The sequence below is a fragment of the Pygoscelis adeliae genome, unplaced genomic scaffold (genome assembly GCF_000699105.1).
Source record: "Pygoscelis adeliae isolate BGI_AS28 unplaced genomic scaffold, ASM69910v1 Scaffold124, whole genome shotgun sequence".
NCBI lineage: Eukaryota > Metazoa > Chordata > Aves > Sphenisciformes > Spheniscidae > Pygoscelis > Pygoscelis adeliae.
In genome coordinates, this window is record NW_008824791.1 from 1,302,463 (window position 1) to 1,320,674 (window position 18,212).

Here is an 18,212-nt window from a genome sequence, read left to right on the forward strand (position 1 = left end):
AGGAAACTAAGACTGTTGTTATTCCTTGCTAAGAGAATGAAAAATCAGCTAATAGCTTGTTGTTTTAACAATCTTATATTTTAGAGAAAGAGAAATTCAAATGAATAGTCCAACCTCGCTTTGTTAAAAGACATGATAGTTTTGGCTTGATTCAAATAAATTTTAATTCAGAAAGTTTTCCAGCTAACATTAGTGAGCATTATTTGTATTATCATTTTGATTAATGGCACTCAAATCAAGTGACTAATATCTAACCAGGGAGGGACATTTATGCTCAGATGTTGGGTAGAGCTGCTTGCAGGCATCAAAACATAGCCTGTCTTTTCTGAAAGTTAATTTAGCCTTTGCAACAGTGATAAGTGTTTAACGGTAAAAGGAATAACTTTTCTTTTACAAACAAAAGACTCACATTCTGGATGAACAAAAAAACTCTTCAGAAAGTGTCAAGACTTGTATGAAGTTCTGCTTATGTACGCGTGCCAACTATCATATCAGGTATGGGAATGACAGTTTTCTTTGCCATGGATGAACATGAGCACATCTTTTCTTCACAAAGCATTTTCTGTGGGCAAGTAGGTTTGTCTTTGAAGATACACATGTTCACACTCTCTTTTGAGCAATTGCTGCTTTCATGTAGCTTAGCAATAACTTTCACAATCTCGATGAGGAACCATTGTCATTAATCAGACATCCTCCTGGCATTTTTTGCTCTTTTTCCGATATAAACTAGCTTAGTTTGGTGTCCTTTTTTTTGTTTTGTTTTCACAGAAGAGGGATCCTCGTTGCTTTGGCTGATGATTACTGTGGGGATTTTAGTTGTCATCATAGTTCTGATTCCGATCACGCTGTGCTGGAGGAAGAGGATGTGCAGGAGGGGTTGAAGTGGTGAGTCACTGATACATGGAAACCAACGGTTTCTGTGGAGCCCATTATAAGGTCTTGGTCATCTGCAGAGAAGAATGAGACTTTGTTGAGATACCATTAGGTGGTCTGAGACTGTTATATTGGACAAGTAAACTTTATAATAATGTGTTTACAGTTATTAGAGCTTGCCTCAGTTGCATGCAATTTTAAGAGCTGTTTTCCCACTGCTACTGCCAAGGGACAATACAAGTCTACAGATTGTGAGGGGAGGATCCAAGCAGAGCAGGACATGCTGCTCGTGGTTTGCTTTCAGGCAGAAGGCTCAGCAAAAGTAATTCACTAGTCTTCCGCGTTTTCATGGAGGGCCACAAAAGTGTCAAGTGTAACTATGCTCAGAGAATTTTTGGCAGAAGAGGTATGTTGGAGAGAAAGCTGCTCATGCAGAGTGACGTACCCTCAAGGGAAGGGCTTTCTCCTGGTCACAGCACCCTCTTTGTATTTTTAAGACAAACAGTGTAATATGATGGAGAAGTGCGCTCAAACTTGGCATATGAGTCTGCTTCCTAATGATGAATTAAGGAGAAATTGCAGTCAGTGTAATGTCCTTGTATGCGTGATGACCTGATCATAGATCAACTCAACCTTCTAATCTTAATTACTATAACAGAGTGAAAGGAAAAAAATAGAAGAGGAGGGAGGCATTAGGCTTCAGAAATCACAGAAATTTGGTGGTCATTGGTAGTTTCATTCTTGCTTAACTAGACCAAATGCTGCGTCTGGCTTTAAATTCTACTAATGTGTTCAGAAATGCTAGCACACATTAACTCAGTTCCTGAATATTTAGATAGTTGCTTCATGATGATAATATGATATAAGGTAAAGAAGTGTTTCCAAAAGTATCAGACCTGTCTATTGTAAACTTAGACCTACAGCATCTACTGTTAAGAGGGGTTGATTTAGTAAATCTGCTACTGTCAGAGACACAAGTCTTCACTGAGAAGAAAGAGAAATGAACACTTCTTACACCCCAAATATAACTTCTTAATTATAAAACGTATGTGAGCTTTCCATTGATCCTATAAAAAATTCAGAAGAGAAAATTTCTGTCGAATTTTCAGACCAAGCTGGAAGTTAAAGGGCAAGGAGTTGGTTCTTAATTTTTTTTTTTTTAAGGGATCGGAATAAAAAGGGGAAAAAAAAAAAAAAGAAAGATATCTTTATTCTAGAACAACCATTCCAAACACAAAGGAGCTTGTACTAAGCAGACCTTGAAGGAGAGACCTTGAGGCAGAGGTGACCTGGCAGAGGTCTGGGATCACCTGCTAGAGCAGATCAGAGAGTGACCAGGCAAAGAGAGCGCTAAAAAGTGCAGGTGCTGCCTTGCAGAGTTTCGAAGCCCCTTCGTTGCATGCCAGATGAGGAGAACCACGCTGGGATGCTGTGACTGCACTGGTGCCTGAAGCAGGAGCAGGGTCAGTCAGTGAAACATTGCTTGACAAGACTAGGTTGTTCATGTTTAGACTCGGCTGAGGATGTTAACATACCTGCTGGCACAATTCTGGCCCTTGGATATTAGCGGTTCCCTAGGCAATGCCTGTATGTGTTTCCAGCGATAGCTTACAACAGGACCATTCCCAGCAGGCAGTACGGTTAGCTTCACAGCAGGTTTCCTGTGCCCTATGCCACCTGCTAGGTATCAGGCTTGGAAGCCTCAAGCCATTTCACGCATCCTTGTGCCATGTCGTGGGTCATGCAAGACACGATTTCTTGCTGCGGAGACACCGCTGTGATGCACAACAACAGAGCCTACACATTATTTTGGAAACTTTGAACAGAGCCCCCTCCTCCGCCTTGTAAGGAAAGCATAAGACACAGAAAAGTATAATATGTTTAAGCTGAAAGCACTGTGCCCCTTCTTCCTTAGCTAGTGGCTCAGAGCTTGAAGCCTCCTTGTGTCAGCAATCGGAGTGGAGTCTCACGCCCCGCTGCCTGGGGGGACGTCTGGATTCCTGGCCCCACGCGTGTGCCAGCGTCACAGGGTCGAGACTTTGTGTAAATACCTGTTCACTGGGGCAGGTATTTACAGGGAGTAAATCAGACGAGCAGTGTTTAGCAGTGGATCTAAGTTTGTTGTATTAGAGTTTATCAACAAAAGCAGGATTTGAGGGACTTCAATTGTTTGTGTTCCTTCCCATTTATCAGGGGTTTTGATTAACAGTGTTGCCAGGATGTGACTTCTGCAGTGGGCTTGTAAATCATTCAGTCTCTGTTCTTTTAATGTAGTCTAGTTTTTATCAGTCTTAGTCTGTATCTTTTCCGTTGCTTTTCCATCTTGAGTTTTGAAAATGTAATGCGCTGACCTGGATCCTTTTTGCATAAAGGCAGCATTACTTTATCCAGAGTAATTTTGACCAGCTGATCTTATTCCTTCGTACAGTGACCAGCTTAGGGAAATGTGTAGTCTATCTTCCTAATGTACATCTGTTTCCCTGAAGGCCCCATTAATTAGTTTGTTGTAAAACTCCAATATTGGTGCAGCTTGATCACTCTGTCACCATCTGATTTTTTTTATTTTTTTTTCCTGGATGGTCTTGTCTGCCTGTTGCTAAAAGTTTACTTACAATTTACCTTGTATATGATTCCACTGTCACTTTCCCGGCCAAATCCTTAGAATGCCAAGAATACCTGTGGAGCTGCAGTAATTTTTAACGCTATGTTTAGAGGACATTACCACTCCACAAATACCACATTGTAATGAGGAAATCCCCTACACATCCTTAGCTCCCCTCTGAGCAGCACACTGTGGACCCTAGTCTGTTTTTGTGGTGACTTGTTTTTTCCCCGATCATCTGTGAAACGTGTTTATGCTCTTTAAAGCATTGGTTGCAGTCTATTCACTCAAAAGAGAATAACATCTTGCAGAAAGTCCTTTTCTGGTTTTATCTTCTACTGTCCTCAGATTGTGTTGGAACGAGGAGCAGCGCCTACGTATATATTTCCAGATGCGCTTTTTGTAACAGGACAATAGAGAGATAATAGCGCTGGCTGGAGGATACTAATGTCTGAGACCATTATCTGGGGCTTCAATACTTCTTTTCATTCTGCACTAGATAACAAGCAAAGCCTTTCCAGTCTTGTCAAGATGCCTGGTTTTTAAAGTAAAACAACAGCTTTTTATCTGGATGGCTGGGGACCCTTCTCCGCCAAAGTTTCTTCTCTTCTGTTTCTGCTGTTGAGAGTACGGTTGGGTTTTGCTTTGCTTTTATTTTTTTTGTTTCCCTCCTCTCCATGGTAGATGCTTGGGAATCAGATGAAGAGCTGGGGCTCAAAGCTGATGTCCCATCCCTCAGGCATTTGCCTTGTGTACCAGATACAGAGCATACATACATTTTGGTTCTCCCTGAAAACATGCCAAGTGAAGCGTCTTCACAACGTTTGGCAAAAAGTCACTTGTTTGGAAACAAACCAAGCAGCCTTTGTGGCAAAACCTGATGCAAAAGCTATGGAAAACTCACATCTTCATCCTCTGCCAGGCAGAGAGGCAAACGTAGCCGTGCCTATCACTTGGTTTAAGTGCGATGAGCAGGCTGCAATGAATCACCAGACATAACTTCACCCACACTGGAGGTTTCTTAGTGCTACTCTTCTGGTAAAAAGTTACACCGTTTCCTACCTGGCTCAACTAATAGAGCTTAACTGTAGACCACACCGATGTAAAGCAGTCCAGTTAACAAGCCAAGTGCCTGGATTGAAGCAAAATAAAGGCTATTAGTCTGAATAAATGCCTGTGACTTACCTATCGCGTACATGTCTCAACCTGAATGCTTTCCACAGCATCAGTTATTTATTTCAAGGCTTGCAGGATACTCATATTTCAGCCTGGCCAGTTAAAAAGCTTTATAGTCAGTTCTCAGGACCTAGCGGTCGGCAGGGGGATTAAATTCCACACAAACAGTTTTCTGGAGGCTTGTGGTTGTCTGTGAGGAAGAGCTAGTTCACAAATGGATATAAAGACCAGCATGATTTTTTTTTTTTTTTTTTTAAGCATTGGTACGGTGATCTCTCTTGGGTAGCTTATGCATGTTTTGCCATGTGGAAAGCTTTAGAAATGGTCAAATAGTATATTTGTATTTAAAAAGCTATAACAACAGGACAAAAAATTCTTGAAGCTTGTTATTGAATAGACATGATGCGACCTAAGAAAGCTGAGCAGATTAGGTGAACCTGGAAGAAGAAAACTTGAAGAGTCATAGGAGAAGAGGCTAGGTCAGATCAAAAAATCCGTTCTGCAGAAAGTGCCAACATAGCAATGGGTTTTTCCTGTTTGGAAATTGAAACATTCAGGTTTTCCTTCAAGTGGAAATTTTACAGAACTTAGATTAAGCAGCATTAAATTCTTCGTTTCAAGATGTTTGTGTCTGAATACAGCCAACTAACTGTATTTCAAAGAGATGCTGAACCTCAGTGCACCTCGAATGTTACGCAAATGCTATAAAACAGATTGAAAATACCTCTTTGTTACCAGCTAGAGATCACTTAATACCTTGAGTAGGAATTTAAGACGCCCTGATGATTATTTTTTGAAGTTTGGAAGTTGCTACAAATAATACAGGTTTAGGTCTATTAAGCTGCAAATAGCAACTTGGCCGATCAGCTATAATACATAGGTATTAGAAACCTAAATTTTGGTGGCCAAAGATGTCCTAAAAGGTTGGGAAATATGGAAGTCTTGTGCAGGAGATTCCAGTTATTTGGGAAACTTTACAAGAACAAGTACTTGCACACACTTTCCACTGCTTTGTTTATAGTAAAGATAGGAATTCTTTCTGGAAAAGCCGTTATAGCAGTATCGTCTAGTGTTTATGCAGTCTGGGGAAGGCTGTGTTTCTGAGCTTTGACTTAAAAATTATGGCCATTCTTATTTTATCTGCATGACTTGGCTTGTTTCTTCAGTGGATTTGCTTTGACATACAGCTGTTTTTCTTAATAGTGAGAGACTAGATAGTTGAGAACAACATAGTAGCAACTCGGTTTTAGGAGACTTTTCAGAATAATTTTTCCTGAAGTGACAGCTAAATAACAGCCCTTCAGATGATAAACTTGGGACATAATTTTCATGAGGCAGATGGATATAATGCACCCTGCTCACGGAGGAACGGGTCTCTGGCCATCATGTCTCAGCTGGAGAGGCTCATTTTAGAATCACCTTGCTTTCCTCTCAAGTGTGGCTTTACCATGAGTAGGAGATTATAGTTGTCCTATTTTGAATTCCCCAAAATAGTAAAAATATGCAGTGGTGTGAGAGTTGTTTTGCTTACAACAGCCTCATTCCTTTACCCTTCTTAACACTACACCAAAAAAAACCACCAAAAAACCACAGCGTAAAAACATTGTAGCCAAACAGACCTAAACAGAGCTAATGAGGGGAGAAAGGAGAAAAAAAAGAAAAAAAAAAAAAACCAAAACCCCAAACCCATACAAAAATGTCAGCAGAGGGGTAATTCTGCTGTCAGGCTGCCCATCAGGTTTCCCGCAGACACAAATATTTTGCAACCCAAATGAAGATGTTTTCTTGGTTTAATCACACACTGTTTCCAGACAACTCCTGTTCCCTAGTAAGTCACTTAATTTTCTGTTCACAGAAACGTGTCTGGCAGTACCCTTCAGTCTGCATCACATATGTAGAAAGCATGGGCGCTCTTTCCAAGCTTTCCACGATTTAGTGCTACCTGTTTTCATTGCGAGGGACGGGGATGGCTGGTGCTTTGTTCATTTTCCCATCGTGTTTTCCCCCAGCATGCTTTGCTGGTGAAAGCATGTTCCTCGTCCTGCTTTCCATTGTGGAGAAGACCCGGGAGAAGGAGTAGCAGAGGAGGAAGGAGGGGAAGGTGCGTGGATGCATTCAGGTCTCCTGGGGCATGGCTGGGTTTTTTGTCTGGAAGGATGAAATAAACCCTGTTTGCCACTGACAGGATGAAAGTAGCAGCGTAGGAACATCTTGGAGCTTGTCCGGCCCATCTAAAGGAGAGGTGTCAAAGTACAGGCTACTGAAAACAGCGCCCTTTCTTTGCAGACAGGGAGGCCTTTACTATGTGTGATTAACACAGTTTCTATCCTGTGCATCATATCTGTGCTCCTATTTCATTATGAAGTAATTTTCCCGTTCTTCATTCTCATTTTCATTGCGACAATAGGGCTTTGTATATAACCAGAAAATAAAATGGCTGGCAGCTGAAAGGGAGAAAAAATAGCACTCCTGTGATATATGAATAGTTGCCTCGCTGCTTCAGTTTCTCATTTACTTCCTTGGTGAGAATTATTTATGTGCTCGATTCCAAAATATTTTTCCTTTGCAAAATACTTCGGCTCTATGCGGGGCTGTAGTAAGGAGATGGAAACCTTTTTCTTACTCTTCTACACAAAAAGTAAGGATGCCATATATTTTATTATTTTTTTTTCAAAGCCATGTAAAGGTAGTGTCATAAATTGGGTCTCAAACATCAGAATGACGTTGTTCTGAAATATCGAACTATTTATATATTCAATAAATAAACCTATTTGTGTATTACCAGCCAGGAAAATTGGTTTGCGTTTCTAGTTTATAAATCCATTTAGGGTTTTGTATATTCCTTATCTCACCGTTATATTCTGAATTCTGCAGTGTGTGTGGTTTCCAGAATTTAAAAAAATGTTTGGTTTAGTAGTAGGTACATAGTAAGTTGTTTTTTTTTAAATTCACGTAATCTTGTCTTCAGATCAATTTTTTTTTAAATCTGAAATATTGTTTGAACATGTGTTGATGGTTGTAGTTTAATGAAAACAAAGAACAGTGTAATAACATTTCTGATTCATTTGGTATTGTATTAGTAGGAAATGAAGAATGCCTTTTTTCTTTTTTTTCTTTTTTATTTCTCCCCTCCCCCCCCCCAGTAAATCATTCTTGTTATATGCAAATAGATTAATATTAATTCTGAAAATTTGTCATGTCATGTTCTGTGTCTCTTGTTTGGAGATGCCTTCTTATTTTTTTCTACTGTTTAAATGTGCAGTAGAGCTTTGCACTCAGCTGCCAATTTCTACATTCAAAAAGGGACATTACAATTGTCCAGTTACTTTCAAGGTACCTTACCAAATTTTCAGGAGATGCAAGCAAGTGAATCGCAAGCTGTGCTTATGTTGAGGCAGAGGGTGAGGTTATGGGGCGTGCTGTGTAGCGGTAGTCCGGATGGCCACGGTCAGCTTAAGGGCTGGCTGATGGTGCTGTGCAGCACGAGCAGTGCCGCGACATGCCTGCTACTCCAGCGTTTACCTGAAGGCATGAACAGCTTTTAAGCTGATCTTTCCAAATTTCCACTATGCGTGTTACGGTAGGATGTGCAAACTTCATCCTGACGTGTGTGTAGATCTCCTCCAGGTTTCTGAGGAGGGCTGGCTGCTGTTTGAAGCGATAGGAAAGTGAAGGGCAAAATAACCAGCGAGCTGGCTGAAGGCAAGACACCGCACGTCCCCAGGGAGTGCTCCAAATACGGGTAGGGCAAAGGCTAGGAGTCTCTTTGGCCCATTGTCTCTAGGCACTGTGATCAGAGTTGTAGAGTGATTTAGAATAATTTTAGGGTGGGAAGACAGTCTTTGGGGAGGGGGAGGCAAAAAAAAATCTAGCAGTTGCCTCTTATAGAGTACTGTAAGTGAGACTGGTATTTAAATCTTGGTGATTGAAATCACCAGGCAAGAAGCTTTGATTTAAATCTTCCAATGTAATTCTGTTTTCTCCTTCTGTGTTTTCACTAGTTTACTTAAAAATAAATGTTTGTTGTTGTGGTTGTACTGTAATAACTGCAGGTTTTCCTTCAGCGATCATAAACTGAAATTCACGTGTAAATTGATGTCTTGTGTAATATAAACCACCTGGGTTTTAAAACACCTTTTTCAATAGCCTACTTCCCTCTACTCTGGTAATGTCTTTTGGCAGCTATGGCCGAGAGGGATCACTTGGCTTCCCCCCAAGGCAAAACGGTTCGTAAGCCAGCACCTGCCCTTCTGCTGGTAGTAAATGGCTTTGAATGGGGTGTTGGCGAGCTGCGTAGTTTATCCCCACCCAAGGAGAAAACGCTGTTGCATAGTGTGTAGCATGACATTTTCATAACCGTTGTTTTCAGGCTTTCTCATAAGTATGCTCCCAAAGGAATTCCTGTTGCTTAAGGAGAAAAGGGAAGGGAAAAAAAAATATTTTTTTCCCCACCAGTTTAAAGACTGTTTCTCCTTGGAGCGTAACAAAATAGTGAGGGGGCTGAACATCCCTCAGAGTATCCCTTTTGAGAAGTCTGGGGGGGATGTTGTCAGCGTGGGGCAAGCTGGATGGAGTGAGCGCTGGCCGCTGGGAGCGGTGCTGCCTGTGGCTCTGCAGGCATCTCCTGCGGTGCTCGGGGCAAGCAGTGCTGGGCTCAGGTATTCTGGGTTTAGGCACAGATCCTTCTATGTAACGACACTTTGTGTGGCAGGCATGCGTCTGTGCTGTTAAAGATAAGGTAGTTTCTTAAATTTAAGGTAAGGTATCATCTGTAGCAAACAAAGGAAGCAAGGGGGAACACAGGCTGAAGTCTGTTTTGTTGTGTTTTAGGAAGATGTGCGACTCGTACAGCAGGGAAGGCCCTACGGTTGTCCACCAAAGGGCAGTTTTGTGACTGTTCCTTCTCACTTTCCCCACTGTGCATTTCTCTCCCCCCGCCCCAACAGCAACCACACTGCTCAGCAAGACCTGAGGGCAGCAACGCAATGGCCACAGTTCATCCTTTTTCCTGTTTTCTCTTTGTTTTCTAGGATCCTAGAGGATTTCCATTCACCTACCAGATCATTACAGTCCAGCAGCCTGAAGTCAACATTACAAGCAGTGACTTGACTGGCTGGAAGGAAACAGCAATAAAAGGAAAATACATCACATACACTACCCTATCTAGATGCTGAGTTGATCACTGAAAAGACTAGTGCAATGTTTGTTATCTGGTCTAGAAGCTTAATCATAAAAAGTAGGACCAGAGGGACCACTTAGTCTGCTCCTTTGCTGCCAGGCAAAATCTGCTTTGCTCATGCCACTGTTGGTACTGCTAGTGTGCAAAATATATTTGCCTTCTTCCAGCCGAGTTTTGCAAACGTCCACGATGGAGGCTCTGCAAGCTCTCTGGGGATCTTCTTCCAGTGCCTAATTGCTCTCGCAGTAAAGAGGGGTTTAATTTTTACCAACATCTGTCTGCAATTTCACTTGCAGCAACTCTCTGTTCATCGCCCTCTTCCTGGCATCTGGTTTTCCTTCTCTTATCCAGCTGATCCAACTCCTTTTCCTCAGTGAATGTGTGAATGTGCCAATGACTGTATTGGCTAACTCTCTCTGGAGAGTCCTGCTGGGACTCAAAACCACAGGACTCAAACCACACCAAATCTGCCAAAATTATTGGGGAAGAGCAATAGGGCTTCAAGCAGGTGATGGATTAGAGGCAGTAGCAGCCACAGTTGGGAAAGAAGAGTTATAAGTAATTTATCTTATTTGGCTTTTCTTTCTAATCCTGGGGTGGTTTTTTTAATGTATAAGCGAGGAGGAGATGGAGGCAAAGCCTAGTAGTAGAAGTATTGGCGTCCCCATCTTTCCTTTCCTTTCTGTTTTGCTGTCGTTCTCTCTCTGGTTTTTTTTCTGAAACAACTCTGTTAATACCCCAGCCTAACCCTTTCTCAGCTGTCAAAATGCACGGACTAGGTTTGTCGATAGTTCTCATGGTTATGTTTTGCATGTTTGGAATAGTCTCCCTGTCTTCGTCCTGTTTTGTTGTGTCTTTTTAAAAACGGACAAATCGCTCTGCTGGCCAAAAGCCGTTATTCCATACTTGGACCTTGTTGTGTGGGATGTTACACCCTGAGCTAACTATCGTGCGTCACTGCTGTGAATGTAATGGTATCAGTGGGGAATTTTACAGAGGCAGAATTTACTGCTTTGTCATGTTTTTGGTAGCAGAGAAAGACACTGCACTACTCTTACAAGCTGGGACTTAACTCTCCTCCTGCCCCAGGTAGGATTGGAGCCCCTCTCCGCCCCCCCCACTGCCGGTTGCTCCTCGCTGCCTGCCCAAGCCTACTGATCTGGCCGTTCCCAGGATTAATGCTCCAGCTGCCTGTCCCCCCCACTTGCTGTGCGGCAGCAGGCTGCTTGTGAGAGCAGAGCGCTCCCGGGCATTGCCTTGCAGCTCTTCGTATTTGTGAGGGGTGGGAGCCTCGGCGTGCCCTCTGCCTGCCAGCGCCTCGCCAGGGCTCTGTGCCTGCTTCACGGGGCGAAGGCTGCTAAAAACAAGCCTACCTCTGGGCGTACTGACTTTGTGGCCTGTTTTACTGACGGAATAGACAGACGGGAGGACTCTGTTGACTTTTGTTCTGCTGACAGGTGCTAATGTTTGAGGTGTTTCTCAGTCTTCCTTCTGTCTGAATATTTGTCATCATATTGGGATCACTACCAGTATCCTCTTGTTTTTTGGGTTCGATTAGCATTTGTTTGTGCATCTGAAATATTTCATCTTACTAAGCGTGTAGCATTTTGGATTGTGCTTTTTATGTCATATGTTTACCAAGACTACAAACTGTCAATCTAAAAAATCAACAGAGAAGATTTAACAGATGCAAGACTTACAACTAAGTGTTCAGAACCAGTATTTTGTTGGTTCCAGAGCAGCAGCCTCTCTAGAGTCTGGCAAAAAGCTCTGTGTGTGTGCATGTCTGCATGTGTTACTGAGGATGTGAGGGGTGATGTTTGCTGTCACTGTTGTAGGTGCAATATGAATTATTTATTTATATGTTTCACTTTTTCTAATTAAAAAAAAAAAATCTGATCCAGCCAAAACACCAACTGGTCCATTACTTTTTTTTCCTGCTTGTTTGGGATACCAGAGACACTTCATTGCAGGTTGGGCTTTTTTGTAGTTTTGATTTAGATTTTGCTTCCTTTCTGTACAGAAAGTGGGACTTCAGGGGGGTTTTGGGGTGGTTTGGTTTTGGGGGGTTTTTTGGTGGTTTGTTTTTTTTTTAATTTTGAGCAAAATTTAGAGAAGTATTTTTGACCACAGCAGCTGCAGTTTACTTCAGATTTGAAAATAACTTCAGTCAATCAAAAAATTGTTTTATATTTTTAGAGGTTTTGTGTGTGTTGTGTTCATTGCTTAATTATTCTTTATCTGAAGTTACATGCTCTACTGATGCATTGACTGTCCTGTTTTCTGTATTTGCCTTTGCTGAAAAGAAGCCAAATAAAGCAACTTTGAACATAAGGCTGCATGATTCCTTTCATTTGTAGCACACTGCTTGTGAGCTTTTATAAATCAATGAGAGAAGCATCACGCATGAGCTCTAAGTGCATGAATAATTCCTTTGGGAAAGGCAGTAGTGACCTGCTGTATTCTTTAAGACATATGACCTTTTGAGGTGAATTGTGAAACCACAGTAATTTTTGTTTGTCATGGCATCAGCTTGCACTTTTCTTCTTAACAGATGTGACAGTGAGAAACTTGGATCTAGTTAAAAGGACATGGCAATGCTGCTGTCTCCCTAAAGGAGCTGAGTGTCGTGGGATTATGTCCTAGATCTTGCAATACCAGTGAAAGGCAGCAGTTTATTGCTTGTCTGAGCTCTACCAGTTGGTAGAGTAGAATAGGCAGCGATTTCCAGAGGTTTTGAGATTGCAACATAAACTCTCACTCTTGATTTTTCAGGGAAACAAATGGTTGCTACTGATGGTTTCTGAAGAAGTTCCTCCTAGATGCTGGCCATAAGTGCAAGTCTTGTTGCTGACATACCTTGCCTTGAGTGATGTGAGTTAGTAGTTCCTTCTCCTGGGAATTTGGCACTCTGAGATCAGCCAGGTCACTTCTCCATGCACAAAAGGAAGGTAGCGAGCCGGCAGCACCGCTGCCCTGAGCACGGTGCAGGGCAAGCTGTGGTTTTCCCAGGCAGAAGAGCAATTTTTGCCATGCAGAAGAGCAGAAGGGCTGCATGCCATGGCCCAGGAGCTCCTGGCAGAGCAGGGTCAAGTGTTGCTTGACCCACCAGTCGCAAGGTGAGTTGCGCTGGCAGAGCAGGGCAGGAACCAAACAGTGAGGGCTGGGGCAGTTCAGGCTGGGGCTGAGGTACGGTAGCAGCGTTGAATGACCTTAGGGAAAGTAGATTGGCCACCCTTAACTTCACAAAAGGTAAACAAAGGCAGAATAGCAGGTTTCCTCAGGGAAACCTCAAGGTTGCCGTAAAACCTGTAAAAGGTTGCTTTTTTGGCTGACAGCCTGCTCCTCAGAACCAGTCAAGATGTTTGCTTTTGTTTTTGAGTCACAGTGAACCGTTTAGTTTCTACAGCTGTGTCCTCTCTTTGTGTGCTTTTGTCCCTGGCATGCTGAAGGATGCAATTATTCTTAGTCTTGAATTGTGCTGACATACGGGACAGGAAGGTGAAGTGTCTGCTAGAGTTAACTTCCATGCATGGCTATGGTGATGGAAAGAGAGGGTCTTCAAAACCCCAGCAGGCAGGGCTGGGTTTCTAGGAAAAATTGAATTTGGGGAAAAAAAAAAAAAAAAATCACTTTTGATGGCAGTATGAGGATGACTTTTTCTTTTTGCCTCAGGTGTTTTCTCATTGCCTCGCCACACTGACCACCCAGGCGGAGTTCAGGGCAGCTGTTCCAGCTGCCTCTGAAGAAGTGGCGAATGCATGCTTGCGTTTTTTCCTGTTTCCTTTCCTCATCCTTCACCAATCCATGAATTTTGCCTCTGCGCAACTTATTTCTAGTTTTCAAGTCTGAGAAGTAGACTTTCTGGATGCTTCTGGGTGACTTTTTCCCTGTTGTGCCATCCCATGTGCCTGCCTTCTTCACTCCCGTGTCACCCGGCTGCTGCCCTGCTAACTAAAATGCTGTTTGCTTTGAAAGCGTGGTGGCAGCTGTTCTCAAAGTCTGCTGCATAACAAGATGTCAAGGAAGGAAGTGCAGGATAATTTTAGAAGCTAAGAGGATGTATGGGGGGGGGGGTTGCGGTTTTGGGTTTTTTCTGTTTTGTTTTTTGGGTTTTCTTCCCCTTACGATGGGCTGAGGTTAGCGGCAGAATCAGCACTGGACAAGAATTTGCATGTTGATGACCAGTATTTATCACCCGGAAAGACTTAAAGAGCTAACTTTAAGCTGAAACACTTAAATGTGTGTTTCTGAGACCATGTGCAGTGAGCAATATTCACTTTCTGTATATAGATATCACCTGCTGCTTCCTCTCCAGGACCTCGTGCCATTTTTCATTCTGAATAGGGTGTTCCTGTTTCTGTGGCCCTAATCTCATGACATCCATCTGGAAACCTCCACAGCCTTCTGCAGGTCTGTTTCTGCAGTCAGTCGTTTAATGGTGTGCTGATCATTCTGTGTGCCAGAAGAAACTTGCTTCATGGTGTTTCCAGCGGGTCTGAAAGCTCACCAGCGCTGGTGCTGGGGTAGCAAGGGTGCCTTCTGACGTTCTGCAACTTTCATGGGTTATCTTCAAAAAAAATCTGCCTGGATGGAGTCTGAGGCAGGCTGTCTGCCCTGTCTTAGTAGGAAAATGTGTGGGTAGCAAGTTTTTTAGTCAGCCCCCCAACTGCTGAAGCCCTCGTGCTGAAGCAAGAGAGGCAATCTGCAGCTTCCACGTGCCGAAAGGATCGGTATCTCCCCCGGGAACCAAGGGTCCTTCTGCCATGAGATACGCAGGGATGGCTCAGAGGAGATGGGAACGACAGGAGCTCGGTGCTCTGAGTCATTCTGCCTGCTAGAGGGAAGTGTGGCCGCCTGGACAGACAGAACTGGGCAGTAAAGAACAGGATTGCAGCCCTGGCCTTGCTAATCTCGGTTTCCTCAAGGAAACAGAGGAGATGGATTTCCTTACTAGTTGCAGCCTAGTAAATCACTTCCAGAAAACAATGTAACTGAGTGTAAGTAGGCTGACAAAAGGAAGCAGGGTGTTTCCCACTGCTTACTTGAAACGGGGTTTAAGCGGGTCACTCCTTGGCAGAAGAAGCATGCATCAGACAGATTGCCTGTTCTGGCAGCGTTTGGTTAACAAACTATTAGTTAATGTATTTTGGTAAGGAAACATACTGTGAGAGAGTGACTGATTTATATTTGATTTCACCCACTCTTAAAGTGTTTCTGATTTCAGCTCCTTTCTTCTTGATTATGTCACTCCCTGTTCAGGCTTCCCTGACCCCTCGTTCCTCTCAGTCCTGGACAAGTCCCTTCCTGGTTGCTCTGAAGAGTGCTGTTTTCCTGCTTATCTGGACACACTCTCCATCTGACTGCTCCCTTTCCCTCTCTGACACGAAAGGCCACAGTGGTCTCTCCATCATGTGAAGGTGTTATCTCCCTGGGTCGTAGTAATCACACGGTGAAATTAGCTCTGGTGAAAGCTCGTCCTTGTTTCCAAACCAGAAGGCAGCCCCTCTAGGAAAGGCAAATAACCCGGACACCAGTAGACAGGCCTGGGAAAAATAGAGGTGACTGTCTGTCTGCAGGAGCTCCGCAGAGCCCAGATCCTGGGCGTGCACCACCCGGAGCTCGTGTGGAGCCCACTGATGTGTCTTCTCCTCCCTTGCTGGGCTGCATGATTGTCCCATCAAGATGCACGGAAAAAGAGAATGTGCAACTGTGGGCCTGACTGAGTAATGTGATCGGTGTTTCACTGTGGAGAAAAAGGGAAGCGTACTCCCACCACTGTTGCACTAGTGTTAAGCTTGATTTATATTAAGTAGCTGGGGATTTCAGCTAACTGATCTTTATGTAGGGGTGATAAACATTGGCATTGTTCTGCCTCCTTTATCACGGCACAATCTGGGATAAGAAATCAAAAGGTAACTATGAAATCCACTTGGTAAGGCTTGTTTTCTTGCTGGACCAACCAACCTGGGAGTGAGCACTCTGTGGCGATGAGAGCAGCACTAGGAAAACGCACGAGGCTTTGATGGAAACACTGGAGAATATTTTCTTGGACAGCACGGAAGGCGCAGTAATGGGAATGAGAGATGGGAAGTCTCAAGGTGAGAGAAACCTGGCTTGTTTCCCTGCCAGCCCCAAGCGTCCCAGCAGGAACCTGCATGAGAGTGGTTGCACTGGGAGAGCTGAGAGAGCGCTCGTGTGTCCTGCTCTGCCTCCAAATCACGTGCCTGGAGTCAAGTAGTTGCTTAAGCATGCTCAGCTGTGCTTTCCTCTTGTCCTGACTGCCATGGGTGCAAACCTGCACATGTGTTGGGCAGCAGCCCAAAGGACTGCCTGGTGGCCACTGTACTGCTGCAGCAGGTGCTCTGCCCTTCCACCTCCAGGCAAGCCCAGTGCCCTCCCCTTGTGTTCCTAATTCTTCCTTAAACCACTATGTTTCTCTACAGATAGGGAGATGTGAGAAGAGATATATGAACTATTTTCCAGTCTATGTGGAAGAACGGGATTGGAATTCAGAGTTAAATGAAGGTAAATTCATGCTGCTTGATCTGGAGTGATGGTAGGATCTCAGATGAACTATGCAGGAATATCTTTGCACTGAGCTGTGTAGTGTTTACTGGGATCTGAGATCGATATTTTAATTTTGGGATTTTTAGGGAGTTTGTTGCAATGTTGTCGTTGATAGGGTAGGAGTGCTGTTGACCAGGGTTCTTGTGTAGTGAACAGGTCCTCTCTTCCCCTGCCCTCATCCCTCCCACCTCAGTGAAGCCCTTCCTAATTTGCAGCTGAGAATCCTACCTTCTAAACTGATTTGGGCACCAGAGGGGCTAAATCTTATTGCAACTTGCAGTAGTAACTGTGAACTGAGATCCTTTTCCCATCTGCTTCACTGGAAAGAGAAATTGTTACTCTGTCCATGTTGACTAGCCACGTTTTGGTTTGGCTGCCTGGCAGAACTGCAATATTTGAGAAGGGGCGGACTGGCCACTTGAGAAACTGGAACATTGGAATTGGAGAAAATTTGAGAAATTGGGATTCTTGAGCAGGCTGGCTGCCTTCTAAGCAAAAGTTCTGCTTTCACTGGAAGAGCAGAAATCCCAGTGTCAGGGAGGAGTAACAACACAAGTTCATGGGGTGCACGTAGGAGGTGGTTGGCAGTCTACCACGAGTGAAACGCTGAGGGGGAGCCGCTCCAGTCTGGTCCAGTCCCCTCAGAATCGGTAAGGCAGCAGAGGCAGTGTGAAGCCCTGTGACTGACCTACAGCATCAGGCTGCAGGAGTTACTCAGCATGGCCTTGTTTAACACCCAAGGTTGAGGTTTTTGCCATGGTCTCCCAGTTGTGTTTCCTATGAAGTGCTTTTTGGGACTGTGAAGAGTTTATGTTTTGAGTGCTCCACTGGCCTTAGCTGTTCAGGTTCACGTGAGATGTGGACTCTGAGTCTTCAGACACGTTTCTGTTAGTGCTGTGCAGGCCAGATTTGGGTGAGAAACTTTAATCTGATGTTGGATTTGGGAAAGATAAAACTCTCTGCTATGGGATAAACGCGGTGCCTAACAGTTGGTATAAAGAGTTTGTTATTTTTTGGCATGTAAGGAGCACTCCCATCTATGGAAAAATCTCTCAGTTCCCCCAGGAGCAGGAACTGCGTCTCTGCTAGCCAGCCCAGATATTTTCCCTCTCCCTTCTGACACAGCTTTGCATGTGTAACGTAAATGTAAAGAACCTAGGGGTAAAATTAGCCCTGGAAAGCAGTATTGGCACCCCAGCATCTAGAAAAAATGTTACGCTAAAAGCGGGGAAGACAGAGCCATTGCAAAAAATCGGACGTGGAAACCTCAAATGGTGTAAGAAGCTAACTGGACCGACTAGAACAGATTTCTGGTTTCCTGGAAGCACTCCTCGGGACATTTTCCCCTGTGTTTAAAGTGAGGTTTCTGCTGCGAGGTCTCCTTTCCTCAAGCTTTTCTACATTAGCTGAAAGGCCGGTATTTTAATAAAAAAGGGTAGATATTCCCAGAAACTGCACAATTGTTTCTTCTGGTCTTTATGACCTTTTTATAAGTCTGAAAATTTGAGGGGTAAGTGGTAAATAATAGGCATGAACTTATTTGCTATCAGCTTAATTTGTATTATGTAGATAATATGACAAATTATTCAACACGAGCTGTAAATTCTCTGCTCAGTGGTTTTACACCGCTCTTGGGATAGCGCAAGCAGGCTTAATTTAATATCCTTGCTTCGTTTGCTTGCACTGTGTACAGAATGGCTGTTTTGATGGGGTGTGTATAATCCCTTCCGTTACAGAGTGGGTTTGGGCAGATACAGCTTTCATATGGTTACGTGTTTCGTATGTGTAACTGATTGTATCGGTATGCGTTTG

At 43.6% G+C, this 18,212-nt stretch overlaps 1 protein-coding gene across 1 annotated transcript in view; it reads left to right on the top strand.

The window, feature by feature from the left end:
- Positions 1 to 9,766, top strand: part of LOC103916833 (OX-2 membrane glycoprotein-like) — a 12,994-nt gene extending 3,228 nt beyond the window's left edge. The window contains exons 4-5 of the mRNA XM_009323889.1: positions 769 to 885; positions 9,682 to 9,766. Coding sequence (XP_009322164.1) covers positions 769 to 881 — 113 coding nt within the window. The 3' untranslated portion in view covers positions 882 to 885; positions 9,682 to 9,766. The remainder of the gene's footprint in view (positions 1 to 768; positions 886 to 9,681) is intronic.
- Positions 9,767 to 18,212: the final 8,446 nt, after the last annotated feature.